At 54.0% G+C, this 14,560-nt stretch overlaps 1 protein-coding gene across 1 annotated transcript in view; it reads right to left on the reverse strand.

The window, feature by feature from the left end:
- Window positions 1-14,560, reverse strand: part of LOC119108115 (Down syndrome cell adhesion molecule-like protein Dscam2) — a 49,067-nt gene that overhangs the window by 7,527 nt on the left and 26,980 nt on the right. Inside the window, exons 10-12 of the mRNA XM_037231693.1 lie at window positions 13,920-14,063; window positions 9,629-9,807; window positions 1,912-2,041 (exon numbers count right to left, since the gene is read on the reverse strand). Of these exons, the coding sequence (XP_037087588.1) occupies window positions 1,912-2,041; window positions 9,629-9,807; window positions 13,920-14,063 (453 nt within the window). The remainder of the gene's footprint in view (window positions 1-1,911; window positions 2,042-9,628; window positions 9,808-13,919; window positions 14,064-14,560) is intronic.

Here is a 14,560-nt window from a genome sequence, read left to right on the forward strand (position 1 = left end):
GCCCACATCACACCCACCATGTCCGCGCAGAAACCTCACTGCTCATGCCGCTCAGCTACCCAGCAAGGTCACCCCGGCCGGACCCACATTGTCCGCGTCAAAAGTTGGCAAGTCCCACTACCTGACCTATAAGGCGCCTGACAGTTGAGCGCCAGTGCCTGTGTCAGCTTCAGTCGGCAGGCTGGACGCGAACAGCCAGTGGTCGGCACGTCTACTGCCACGGTAGGGCGGCCGAAAGCTGCCACACCCAACGCACGGTCATGGACGGTCCCTCGCGCCACACGGCCAAGCCGCGAAACAGACTCCCACTCATGGCGCCGGCTGTTAGAGACCAACATTTGCTCGTGACAGCTCCCGGTCCTCCGACCAATCCCTTTCCCCATGACACTTCTCTTCTAAACACACACATACATAAACGTTCCCTATGTTTCGTGCCCCAACCGGGGCACGAAAAAGGCGCCCGCCCTGTAGCAATTCGAGTAACGAGACAGACCCGTGTCACGCCGACCACGCGGCTGTGTGTCACGCCACGCCACGTGACTAGTCCCGCCATCGTGTCGCCGCCGACCCGGAGAGCGTCGCTGAGCACAGCCGAAGATAAGATCGACTGGTCCGAGACGTATATAGCGATGTAAAACGGAAAGCTGATGGACCAGTCCGGCACCGAATGAGCAAACGCACTACACGACATGATAGTTGGAGATGGCAAGGCGAATGAGCCGGCGTAAGAAGAAGTTAAGCCAAGACTTGGTTTAGTGATGTTCGCTTAGGTTTGTATAAACATGCTACGCTTATGTCAAATACAAAGTATCTTGCTAACTAGCTCAAAATGAGAAATACTTCACCCAATCGAGCGTGGGATCAGGCCTTGAACAGACAACAGTTAGGTGCGTCTCCATTTATCAAAGCTTCCCACTCCTCCCCCCCCCCCCCAAAAGCTGCTCACTCGGATCATGATCTTAGAACATAAAAGAAAGTGAATGATGCCAAGGGCTGACCATATAAGAAATATACCACTAATGCATGCAATACGACGTTTCTGAGTACCTAGGTCGAAAAAAAACGACGCACCGTTTTTGAACTGAATTCTTTGAAGCTGCGGTCGCTGGTCAGCACGCTCAAGAGTTACTAGCATCAGCTATGACTTAACGGATAAAATATATTTTCATGTTTATGGACCACATGCCTATGTAATTAAAAAAACATGACTCCTGAATATCGGCACCACCACCATGCACTCTGCCCAGTCAACCAGAAAAGGTGGCTGTCGAGATTACCCAGAATAGACCACTGCGAGGGCTCCCGAGTAGCGACGCGGGCAGATCCAATAACCAACTGACATGGAAACATGACTTGTGGAGAAGAGGCGCTTTATCACGACACATTCATCTCATACTACGCAAGTAAGACGGCACATGGACAGCGATTGGCTCCTTCGGGAGGGCCTTTCTTGCTATACCGTAGCACTTCTCTCAGTCTTACTGCAATACATCTGCACCAGCATCAACCTCTCCGAACTTGACCAACAGGCAAATATGAGCCGATAACAATGGTGTCTGGGCGTGACAGCGTGAACATTTCAGCGCTTAACATTGCGCCACTGACATACATGCACAAGCGTCGTTTCAGTGCCGTAATGCGTTGCGGTTGCCATCGTTGCACGCATGACAGATGTCACCTGCAGCTGCATGGCATGTGCAATAAAATGCCGGCTGCTGCAACACACGCCGACAAAAGGCGCTGACTGGTCCCTTGGGAGAGGGACCGCCGTGTTTCTATACCAGTACCGGTAGAGCCGTCCATAGCAATGGCCGTAACGGCTCTAGAAGGACCGGACCAGACCACGTGGCGGCATTTCACAACGGCACAAAGCAAGCGCGGAGAGCCCTCAGCGTCGCCGCGTCCACTGACCTCTCGCGTGGTGGCGGTGGGCCCTGCGCAGGGACGCTGACCTGCCCTGACCCAGCACGCCCACCGAGTCCGAGTCCGAGTCGGGTGAGTCGTACTCATCGCTGACCGGCAGACTGCGCACCCGCTGCCGCTGCGGACGCACATCAACAGCGGCTGTGTCAGTCGTGGACCCACAGCACCGCCGTGGCACCACTCTGAACAACATTTCCATCATCCTGGCACACTAAGTAGGGTAGGGCCATCAAAGCTGGGTTCAACTTTGAACTGCTTGACTAGATAGGAGCCCGGAATGTCATGGATTTGATTCAAACCATAATAGTATGTACATATCTTACAATGTTGCAAGGCCCTTCTTAGCCTTCTTCTCATTTGGTATGGTATGCTTAGTTCTTCATACCACGTTACAGGTTAATACTATAAAAGTCTTCATCCCACTGACCTGACATGACATGGCATAGATCACAAGTGTCGCTTTCCTCAAGTGACGGTCTGATATATTTTTCAATCATTAGACACCGTCTTCTCGAATGTCGTGGCATGCTTAATGCCCGATATAGCGGAAGAGCTTCACAAAGGACCAATTTACATGACCTAATTTTGCCCGTTTAAGGTCGTATTCACCATTGCTAAGGCACACCTATCTTCTACAATTTACCGAGAGCTTTCCATAGCCATTCTCCGGTGGCTTTAGCTCGCTCATTGTTCCCTGTCTTGGCCCTAAGATCAGAGCCCCATAGGTCTCCTGTTATCTCTGAGGCTTCACTCGTAAGGCAAAGGGGAAAAAGCTCCCGCAAGGCGAGAGTTAAGGCATGACATCTACCTCAGTCCCACGCGATAAGCTGGGCACAATGCCAAGCTACAAATGGACAAATCTTGATTTGTACACCCAACCTGCTACAACTGCGATCATTGAGTAATACAGGCAGCGCTGTCACGTCTTCTCGACGGTCGCTCATCGAGGCGTGCCGCGCCGGCAGCGACCGGGTGCCGCTCGTGACCGATCGGTTCACGGCTGTGAAGGCCGCGGCAGTGTCCGTGTCGGTGCGCTGCTCCGATGTTTTTTGTGTGTGCTGTGTGAGAGGTGATCGCCGGGAGGTTTTGGAGCGTGCCTCCCCGGACCGGCGGCAGCGCACAGCGAATGCGAGGAGCAAATCCACAGCCGGAAATCCGCGCCGAGCGGACGGGGATGTGCACCGAGCAGACGGCGACGTGCGCCGAGCAGACGGGGATGTGCACCGAGCAGACGGGGATGTGCACCGAGCAGACGGCGATGTGCACCGAGCAGACGGGGATGTGTACCGAGCAGACGGGGATGTGCACCGAGCAGACGGCGATGTGTACCGAGCAGACGGGGATGTGCACCGAGCAGACGGGGATGTGCACCGAGCAGACGGGGATGTGCACCGAGCAGACGGCGATGTGCACCGAGCAGACGGGGATGTGCACCGAGCAGACGGCGATGTGCGCCGAGCAGACGGCGATGTGCACCGAGCAGACGGGGATGTGCACCGAGCAGACGGGGATGTGCACCGAGCAGACGGGGATGTGCAGACAGCGATGCGCGCCGCACCACTGGATCATGAGACGGCATATTTCGGACTGTGTAACGAAGACGAATAGATCTCACGTCTCCTCTCGGATTCAGACCATACCACCAATGGCTGAATACGATATGATTTCCCAAACGAAGATGCCGTTCCACCCCATGAGCCGGGCAATGAGACCACGAAAACCTGCCCGGAAACGACCACGCAGACCACGCTGCCCGGAAACGACCACGCAGACCACGCTGCCCGGAAACGACCACGTAGACCACGCTGCCCGGAAACGACCACGCAGACCACGCTGCCCGGAAACGAACACGCAAGCGTCTCTACCACATGGCACCACTCGATTGGTCGATCATAACCGTACATCTATACACAGGCTGCAATCTTGGGATCCGCTGATATCATGTCACACGTGTATTGTGTTGTGTTGTGTTGGTCATAGGGTCACACGTCCCCAGTGACCAACACAACACGACCTCTGGCGTCCGACTGCTGGCGTCCGCACAGCTCGCGGGCGGCGCGGGGTCACGGGTCGCACCGCGAGCGGCACCGGAGTCGACCCTCTTGGGATTCCGAGAGAGGTGCAGACGCCGGAGATGGGGGGTCGCCGCGGTCGAACGAGAGTGAAAGGCCTGCCAGGTGCGGCAGGGAAGTGACGCCGTGTGGATGGGCCAGCAGCGGCGGTCGGCGCCGCGCGGCACCGGGACTACCCGGGGCGCATCCGAGCTGTGGTGAGGAGCACGGGGACGGGCAGGGGATGACAAGCCCGGGGTCAGAGGGATGCGGTGAGGAGGACAGGGAGACGGCCAGCAGAGTGCAGGGTCGGACGAGCAGAAGGCTCAGGAGTGCGGAAATAACCGACAGTTGTACCACAAACTGGTTACACTGCGGCGGTCGACTCGCCCGGGAGGAAAGCTAGGTTTAGCCTTCTTAAGGGTCAGGTCGACGGTGCGTAGCGGGCTGTTGCGTCGACCCACCATAACACGCAACTGTCGCACACTTCACGCTACGATGTTACTGAAGGGAAATTAATTGTTGGTATTTTCATCGAAATAACAAAATGACGTTCCCACTTACAAGATCGAGATTCAACTGGAGACACGTGTCACTAGATATACTTGAGAAAATTGAAATGCGAAGTCCGTTGTCCAAAAGCGGACCTAAAATGCGCAATATTCAAATTTGAGAAGCTATCCTCGTATGTTCCCATGTTGGCGTCTTGAACTCGGGGTCACCACTATCAAGCCATCTGAAGTTATCAAGTCATTACAAGACATCTAAAACGTATATTTAGCTTACATAGGTGTTCCTGACGTTTCACAAAATAACCATCTTTAGCAAACGTTGTCCCGGAATTGCATAGCATTGCGCACACTTGGTCCACATACCGGTAGTGCACATGCTGGTGGCACGTATACCAGCCCCTGTAATATCTCACGCCGGTCAAAGCGAGAGACACCAAACCATCTAGATTGTGACGAATTTGCCACAATCACGTCAGCCGTGACTTTGTGCGCTGATATTCGCCCCCATAAAAAAGCTCAGTCACGGCCGAGACGATTCAGTGTGGCAAAGTCCGGTCTTTCTTCGGTTAGAGGCCGCCCGGCCGGCCATATCTGTTGCTATGCAAATCATTTTTGGCAGAAATGTACCTAAATTATTTGTGCGGTTATGGCAAAAGCCTTAATTCTAAAAGCTACTGGCGAGTAACACGAGACACGAGTAAACCGAGACAGCTGATAACAAATATTCTCGAATTGCCACAATGCCACCAGTGCCTGAACGTGTTAGTGGTGGTCCAATAAGTGTAACCAGGTCTAATAGCCAAAATTAAAATATTACCAGTACCATTCTTTGCACGATGTCAGGACGCGTTTGGGTGGCATTGCAACCAACTACTGGTCCTAAGCGCTTGTTTAAGAATGATTTATAATTATTATTTCACTACTATCTCTAAAAGAGCGTGTGCTGTACCGCGATGCAGTGTCCATCCGTGTCGCACATGAAAACGCCAGTGGGATAGATAGTCAAGGCCATGATCCGTTCATCCGATAGTCTTGCTCCGTGTGCGTGCGCATTTGCCAGTGTGCATGTGTGTGAGTACGCCTGTGAAACCTGACGCATAGCCGGAATAGCCACATTGTGGAGATTACAAGGGTGCACGGCTGGTTGATGACTGAGTTTGGAACTGGCCCCAGGGTTACTCGTAGCTATTCCGTTCAGATTCCATGCTCACATTGTAATAATTGTTCCCAAACCTGCAGGAGACGCACAATATCTTTGTCGACAGGAATTCGTGCAAATCATAGCAGGTGTATGTATTCTTTACATACGAAGCAAACAGTATCATTTCGGGCTACGCTACGAGTTCCAACGGTGTGTGTATTCTTTACATGCGAAGCAAATAGTATCATTTCGGGCTGAGCTACGAGTTCCAACAGTGTGTATATTCTTTACATGCAAAGCAAACAGTATCATTTCGGGCTGAGCTACGAGGTCCAACGGTGTGTGTATTCTTTACATGCGAAGCAAACAGTATCATTCCGGACTGAGCTACGAGTTCCAACGGTGTGTGTATTCTTTACATGCGAGGCAAACAGTATCATTCCGGGCTGAGATACGAGTTCCAACGCTTTCCTAGGAGATGTGAGCTTTGGGGATTGGACGCGTGTAACGTCATGGTAGTTTTTCCACTGCCTCACACACAGGGAATGGTACGATTCTCTGACTTCCCCAGCCGCCGCGGCGGGTCGAAGCGGAACGGGCCGCATCTGTCGCAAGAGCGCGGTGCGACGCGCGCGCCGCATTTGTCGTCGGGGCGGAGCGCGACGAGCACCAGCCCGGTCACGCGGAGGACAAAGACTAGCCCTGAGCAGATATCCGACCAGACAGCCTCCATCCAAAGACAGGTTACGGGGCAGCTGGACGGAAGGATGGGAGACCTTATCGCGCGATGAGCGAAGACGTGAACGTGATCAGATAGCAGGCAGCGTCGTGGTGGCCCCCATCGTTTTATCACCCGGTTTCGCTTCATACATCGTTCGGATTCCTACCCGTCAATGACGCGCTCGCGGGAGGTTGTGCGTAGCTGCGTGACCTGATGAAACGTGCGATAGAGCGCGAGCAGCTGGATACGCGTGAGAAGCGACCGGCTGCGTGGTCGGGGGATGCGCCCCCGAGCCGGAGTGCCCTCCTCCAGAGGATGGCGATCACATTCCTCACCCCGTGACGCCGCGGGAGGTGCGGGCGGTCACAGTCTGAAGGCCGCTCAGTCGGTTTCTCATGTGCGTACTGAGTCAACGCCCCGTTGTACGCGACACAACAGCCATTGCCACGCCAGCCACGTCACAGCGCGCAGACAAAACGCCAGCCCCGAGCGCGCGCGTGAGTGAACTCGGTCGAGCGAGCACACCGCAGCGCCGCTCGGGGCTCGGGGATAGCAGCGTCTCCGAGGCCTGGGTGAGCGTGACACCGTACTCAGCCGGGGGTCACAGGGCACCGGAAGAGATCGATGGCGTTGATGGCGGCACGGGGATGCGGCCCGCAGCTGCAGCGCACGCCACATCCTGCGTAACGCGGCTGGCGCGAACGCTGGAAACACGCTCCACGCATGGGACAGCTAGGAAGGAAACCTGGAGGGGTTACCGGGCAGCGACTCCGAATGGCAGAAGGCTCCGGGTGGTGATCATGAGCACCAATACTCGAACAGAACAAAGTGCGACCAGTCCGGTTTCGGCTCGTGTCATGACGGACGGCCGATGGTTTGAGACTCGCCCGCAGAAGTGCTTTTGTTTTATCCGCTTAAGCCGGAGTGAAAGGCCGCTGTGCGAATGAATGAAAGAGCGCCGTTGTACATGAAGCGGGTAGGGGTCGGTGTGGAACGTGAAGCCTGCCGTAAGTGCTAATGCTGCTGGGTCCTACTCGCCGTGACGCGTCAAGGGCCGCGCCCACGCCAGCTCCCCGCTGCGCGCCTGTTATGAAGTTAGCCATCTCCTGTGGAACGTGACCATCCAGCTCAGTTGAGATGCCAGTTATCTGGTGAAGACAAACCAGTTAGGTCAATTACTCGACGTGGGCTGTAGACGCCACTTCTTGGCCTACCAACTAGCCACATCCGATACGGTGTTAAGCCGTGAGCTCTTCGGTCGGGTTGCGGATCATACTAGACGGCTGGCTAGAATAGTGTAGCCGCACAAGTCAATATGAGAAATGGCACGCCATGATTTCTCTAGCAAAGATGCCAAGACCAGATTACCCGTGCCATATCACGTGGCACAACACACATCAGCAAAACAGGTCATGCAAAATCAACAACTCTCTGCGAACGTCTCATTGAAAAAAATCGGCCAACCACATGCCCATGCTGTTAAAATTTACCCAGATTTGGTTGAAACCAACTAGCCACATCCGATTTAAGGCAGCATACACATATAACTATATACGTATATATATATATATATATATATATATATATATATATATATATATATATATATATTTCTATATATACAAACACATCAGCATACTAAGCTTGGCTCACATGGCGATAAGACGTACGCTAATTTTGCTTTTTGGGCACAAATAATCTTTCGATTAAAACGGACATGACCAAGAAAATTATCAGTGCACAGTCCAACTTTCAACGCTTTCATCCAGGCCATTAATTGATGCTGCCAAGCGTTTGCTGATACATCACATGCGCACAAGTGTCGAAATCCTAGTGGCGGTAATACAAACAATTTGTGTATTAATGTTTGCATTAAACAGCTGCTTAACTGTGGTTACAAAAAACGATTTTATTCACTGAGTCAGACATACATTTTTCATGTATATCCCCAAGGTGTTCAATCTTTGTTCTGGTCACTTCTGCCATTTCTTCTGGTTCAGATGTCTCGATAATCGCCTCTTATCTGCGCAAAGACTGTGGCGATAATATGAGTGCAAGATGCTACTAAGGGATCTTTCTGCCTGCTGAGACATTGGTCGCTGAACATTTGACAAATGAAATGCTCCCCCGGGTGCTCAGGACTCTCAGTGAGAGTCCAGAAGAGAGCTCAGAAATGGCCTCTCAAAATTAAATGATCCATAAACGGGGTGTTCGAAATAAGGGGCCATTTGACGAGTAAGTCATATCATGGGGGGGGGGGGGGGGAGTAGGCCGCTTCACGCCAAACTGGGCCCAGCTGCCTGAGACTGCATGTCTGAACTGATTGGACCAACCCAGCCCCCATTCCCCCCCCCCCACATCTTTAGGAGAATCCACAGGGCCTTATATTAACTATGCAGTTATGATAGGCGTAACCACCGGTGGGATCGGAGGGGGGGGGACCCCAGTAACTTTTGGGTCCCTCGAGTCCGATCCCAGACACTTTTGTAAGTTTCATTGCATCGGGGTGACTCACAGGCCAGCCCTGCTGAAATCTGGGCCACGCAATAGAACCGGCAATAGGACGAAATACACTATGGACATTCCGTGAAGTACCTACAACACACGCATGAGGAATAAAGCAATACAAGAAAAAAGCGAACCGAAACACAGAGAGGGCAGCGTCGCTGACATTCGCGCACATGACGCGAATGCCCTGAAAGCTCCGAACACCGGCGTGGCCGCCGGCTTTGTCTCTGGACGCCTCTCGCCCATTGACATTTGGCAATTTTTGAGTAAAAGAGACTTCTAATAACAAGTGCACAAAAACAAACGGCCTGATCATACACATTGCACAATCGACAAGAGGCGTCCGAGCAATAACAGCAGTACATCCGGTAAGGAAGGCGTGTAGGCAAAATGAGTTGAATAGCTCGTCTATTGGTGAACTGAATGCACAAGTGGGAGGGAACGCGGTAAGAACAGTTGCATTGCGATATACTGCATGACATAAATGGGACAAATGAAAAATTACATCACACAAATGGGAAGAAATACGGTAAGAGTAACCGCACTGGGATGCAATGCAAGATTCAATTACACACTAAAAACTTACAGGACAATGAGACAATGTCTTACAGGACAATGAGATTCGGTATACAGCTGTGTGCATATTCGGGCATTTAGTACATTCACCGAGCTCACCTCAGGCGCCATACACAAGACGCCACCAAAACGGCTTGGACCCCAGTGACGCAGGTCGCACAGTGACGTCACGGGTAGTACTGCTGAGGCCGGTTACCTGGGGCGGGCCGTGCAGGGGCAGCCTGAGCAGGTGCTGCCGTGGGTCGGCGTACGCGGCCTCCATGTCGACGCTCGGGTCAGCGGCCAGCGGGGTCGGCAGCGACGCACAGTGACCTGAGGTCAGCCCCGGCGCCCGGCTCCGCGACGCCGGGTAATACGTGGCGTACGGGCATACATCTGCCGGCGCAGGTGGCGGGAAGAGTGACGTCATCACACAGGAGGGAATGATTCGCTGTTGATCGTCGAAGTTCACGGGTAGAATGCGAAGGTCCATCACGTGCATCAACAGCAATTCAACACTTCAAAATCATTAGCAATTGTCTTCGAGGCTCCCAACTTTAAAATACAGTAGTGAGACAGGTTGCGTGCGTACGCGTTGCAGTGACAAGGCGACAGTCCTGATTTGATTACGCACCACACGACCTCGGCAGTTGATCCGTATCAAATTTGTGGTCCTGGGTATCGGACGCATGAGCAGAGGTCGTCATTGGACCGTAGATGACCCACTGATCCAATTCAAATTCCAACGCATCGTCACGCTTCTTCAACGAATAACGCTTTTCAATCACGCTCCAACAAATCACGCTTTTTGTTCATCATGCAAAAACCTTTCCTTTCTCAGTGGGAATGGCGAGGATCAGTGAGAGCTGAAGGTATGATATCGACCCATCGGGCGGCTGCTACTTAACGGCCAATATCCATGCTCATCCTTCTCATTCACCGACCCCCTCACGTTAAAACAACCAGCCAATATTCCGTCCAATGCCAGGCAATATTTCGAAGACTATTATTATTGCGCACCAGGGCGGACGTGACGTCTTCGGGGCACCAGTTCTTCCGCAGCTTTGAGTGACCCTGCGCCGCTCACCGTACACATCTCAACATTCATCACCGCGTCCGCCGACCAGCGGTGAGCCGCTGCCCTGCGGACGTGCGCGAACGACCTTGCCCGGCCGCCCGAGCTGACCTTTGAACCCTGTCAGACGCGCGCACATTCACTTTTCATGCGGCGTTCGGCGCCGGTCAAACGGCCAGCCCCGGGGCGCTGGCGGCCGGCCATTAAATCGTCGGCCCGCCGGCGATCGACCAGCGCCCTGCTTACGAAACGGCCCATCCGCCCGCCCAGCGACGGGGCGGCCAGGCCGGCGGCGGCGCCGCACTCGGACCGCCCATGGCACGGGGGGCTGGAGTGGCGCTGGGACTGGGGTCTGTGGAAGTGATGGGACTGGGTCTGGAGAGGCGATGGGACTGGAATCTGGAGTAGCGCTGGGACTGGGTATGGAGAAGCGATGGGACTTGGATTTGGACAGGCGGTGGGACTGGGGCCTGGAGTAGCGATGGGACAAGGTCCGGAGTGGCGGTGGGACTGGGGTCTGGAGTGGCGGTGGGACTGCGGTCTGAACTGGTGGTGGGACCGGGGTCTGGAGTGGCGGTGGTACAGGGTCTGGAGTGGCGATAGGCCAGGGTCTGGAGTGGCGATGGGACTAGGGTCTGGAGTGGTGGTGGGACTGGGGTCTGGAGTGGCGGTGGGACTGGGGTCTGAACTGGTGGTGGGACTGGAGTCTGGAGTGGCGATAGGCCAGGGTCTGGAGTGGCGATGGGACAGGGTCTAGAGTGGCGGTGGGGCTATGTTTTGAACCAGCGAGGGGACGGGGACTAGGTTCATGACCACCCGAAGGCAAGCAGCGGTGGAATTGCGCCTCAAGAAAATAATGGCGAGTCAATTATTTGACTATTGGACAATTGGAAACTGTTGGAAAGGGCAAGGGCATTATGAGATCTCCGACAGGGAGGGATCATCCGATGTTCGCACGTTCGGCATTCAATGTTCATAATTAAGGAAGACAGGGTGACAAACTTCATCTTCGAGTGGGAAGTGTCCAAAGGCCACAAGAGCACTGTGGTAGCCGGACTTTACCTATAAGGTCGCATTAGAAAACTGCCGTTTTTATCAATACGCATAATTTGGTCCGAAGGTTCCTAGAAGATCCGCAGCTTCCTTGGCTTCTCGGAGGCTGCTAAACCACTCTAAATTTTTAAGAGAATAAGCTCGAATGTTCTGTATTTGTGTGTTTTGTGTACATCAAACTGGCTGAACGGAGCTTGTGACGCATTCCCAGTTGGCCACCTGCAGCGAGCCGCCCCAATTCACTGAATAATGATGCCCCCGTCCCGTCTGCCGGACACGGCTGCAGACATTGTTAGTGTCGCACAGCCCCTCGGCAGCCATTTTAAAACGGCTCGGTCATCGACAGTAAGGCGAGAGCTCGCCTGACCTGAGGTTCGTACCCAGCAGCAGCCCAGCGCGCTCCGGCCAGACCATATCACCAGCAGCAAGGCGGAGCGTAACAATGCGAACAGTGCACCACTGCATCCGTTCCCAGACCAGAACAGCATGCGGTTGCTCACTGAAGACAGCTGCGACGTCCCAAAGCCCCTTGCCGATCTCGAACAGGAATTCAAAATGCATTTTGCACTGTTCAGAATTAATATTGACACATTATACACTGGAACTGGATTTTCCTTGGTGACCCAGTGTGGTACTGACATGACGTATAGCATTCTACATAGGAGGTCACCAGTGATGTCAGAAGCCTTCCTTTGCTGCAGGTACACTCAGGCTGCATCAGCGACAGTTTATACCCCGCGATGTCAGCATTTTCCAGCTGGTTCTCTTTTTTGTTGCCATAAACGTCGCGCCAGGGTTTCATTGAACATATCCACAGAGGGGGTGGGTCGCTCCCCTTCCTACACTATGCGCCTCAGCGAGCTTCCGCAAAATATAATGAATCCATTTTAAAAGCATCTCCCCTTCTCCTCAACAGGACTCACCAATGATCACTGTGACGGAGAGGATGTACAATAATTCACACAGGCTGTACAATACTTGCTGCACGACTCCAACTGTATTGCCAAACCTTTAACTGGCTGTTCGTCACTTGAACCCTGAACCTTAACCTTCCACGTCTTCACAGGAATCTTGTGTGAGCCGCTGATGAGTAACCAACCGTTCGGGGTCATTTCAGTGTCCGAGGCGGCTTCATACAAACTATCCGAACTTATATATTAGACCGCGGCTTGGGGGGAGCTATACTCTGCAGAGGTTTAAATGTGAACGTTCCCATTTCTGTATCTACACATTTCTTCATCTTTCTTCCTCACGTTCACATTTCTGGTCCTTTGAGCGGCTTCCGTCCCTTGCCTGTCCTTAGCGTACCCATAAGTCACCGGACCACCTGACGTAATCTCCCACCCCTACCTGTCTCATGTCCTCGGCGAGACCTGGGGCAGATGTCATCAGCCGGTACAGCGCCCACCGCCCACTCCGTCCTCCCGGAGACGGCCCCCCGCAGACTATAGGCAGGCCCGCCTGGGGTGCCAGGCCACGCAGGTGGTAACGGCTAGGAAGGTTGAGCAACGTTTCTGACTACCTCTCTCCGCCCTGACCATATCTCGCGACGGTGAACAGACGCGGGCCCGGGTTCCACCGACCGCTCACCCCGCCGCCCGTCCGGCGTTCCAGACGGGAACCCGGGTCCCACGGACCGCTCAGCCCGCCGCCAGTCCGGCGTCACCGCCCAATTCAACTCACGACCGACATCATGTCCAACTTGGTTAGATCGCCAAAACTTCGTCAAAATTGCATCGATTCACCAGCAGCTAATGAGGCTGTCAAAATTTCGTGACAATCAAATCATATCACGGATTTTACACCAGGCGGAAAAAGGATCATCTGGATCATCTGGAGCATCTGGAGCATCTGCATCCTGTCGAGCACCTGGAGCTTGCCAGAGGAGCATCAGCGGGCCGTATGCACTTGGTGAGCGGTTCGGCATGAGATGGTTACAAAGCCCTGCAGTGTACGTGCGCGGACTGCAGCCGATGTCACGATGAATAGATTCCCTCCTAACGTACATGGCGGGACCAGGCCAGTCTAGCTCATTCCACGACAGACTGAATCGTCAAATTACGTGATTCTACCGAGGAGATATTGACAGCCCAAATCATGCCATGATTCTGCCGTGGAGATATTGGCAGCCCAAGTCATGCCATTTTTTTAAAAGGAGCCAGTGCGACAATCGTTATTCCCCACCATTAACTAATACCTAAATGACGCCTTGCCGACATAAAACAGACCAGCATATTAAACTGGGCTTGCCTTACATCTTGCATGCTAAGCTGAGCTGAGCAGCACATGCTCGGCCTACAGCCGGCCAAGTAACAAGGCACACGCCAAGAAGCGATCCCAGTTACTCGACCAGCTTTATAGCAGCTCGGCGTTGACTGACCTTCACGCTTCTGGGGCTCCGCACCAGATGCCGGCAGCGACGGCGGTGGCGGCGGCGGCGGCGGCGGCGGAGGTGGCTCCGGGGCCTTGCCACCGACGGCGTACCCCGGCGGCTCCGCCAAGTACAGCGGCACTTTCCGCCGCCCTGGGCAACAGGCAGGACCAGACCCCGACCGTCAGCGCTCACCCATGCGTCACCAGTTGCTCAACGTCTTCACTTGTGGAGGTTCATGTCACCGCCTTTTCTCGGGAGGGCAGTAAAAGCTGACGTAGGGTCCCCGCTTAATAGATTGGCTTTTCACCTGAGACTCATGGACAGGACCATGGATATGAGCTGCCCACTCTCTGCACATTTCACCATCGACGACCACAAAGCCGGCGGCAGTGTCCCATAGAACCCGGAGCCAGCTGATTGTCATTGTCGTGACGACGGGACAGCTGACGGCTATTACATCAGGCTGGCCGGCCGGTCGGATCGCTCGCCAGCCACGTGCTGGGTCGCAGGAACACATCCCACGTGGGCTGGCACGGCGCCAAAACGAACACCTCTGTTTCTAGCAGACCGTGGCGTCTGCGTTGCATCGAAACATGGCCACCGGCCGGCGGCCAAAGGTCACCAGCAACGATGCGAGGCCGGCGGCG

The sequence above is a fragment of the Pollicipes pollicipes genome, unplaced genomic scaffold, assembly GCF_011947565.3.
Source record: "Pollicipes pollicipes isolate AB1234 unplaced genomic scaffold, Ppol_2.1 Scaffold_6686;HRSCAF=7923_pilon_pilon_pilon, whole genome shotgun sequence".
NCBI classification, from domain to species: domain Eukaryota; kingdom Metazoa; phylum Arthropoda; class Thecostraca; order Pollicipedomorpha; family Pollicipedidae; genus Pollicipes; species Pollicipes pollicipes.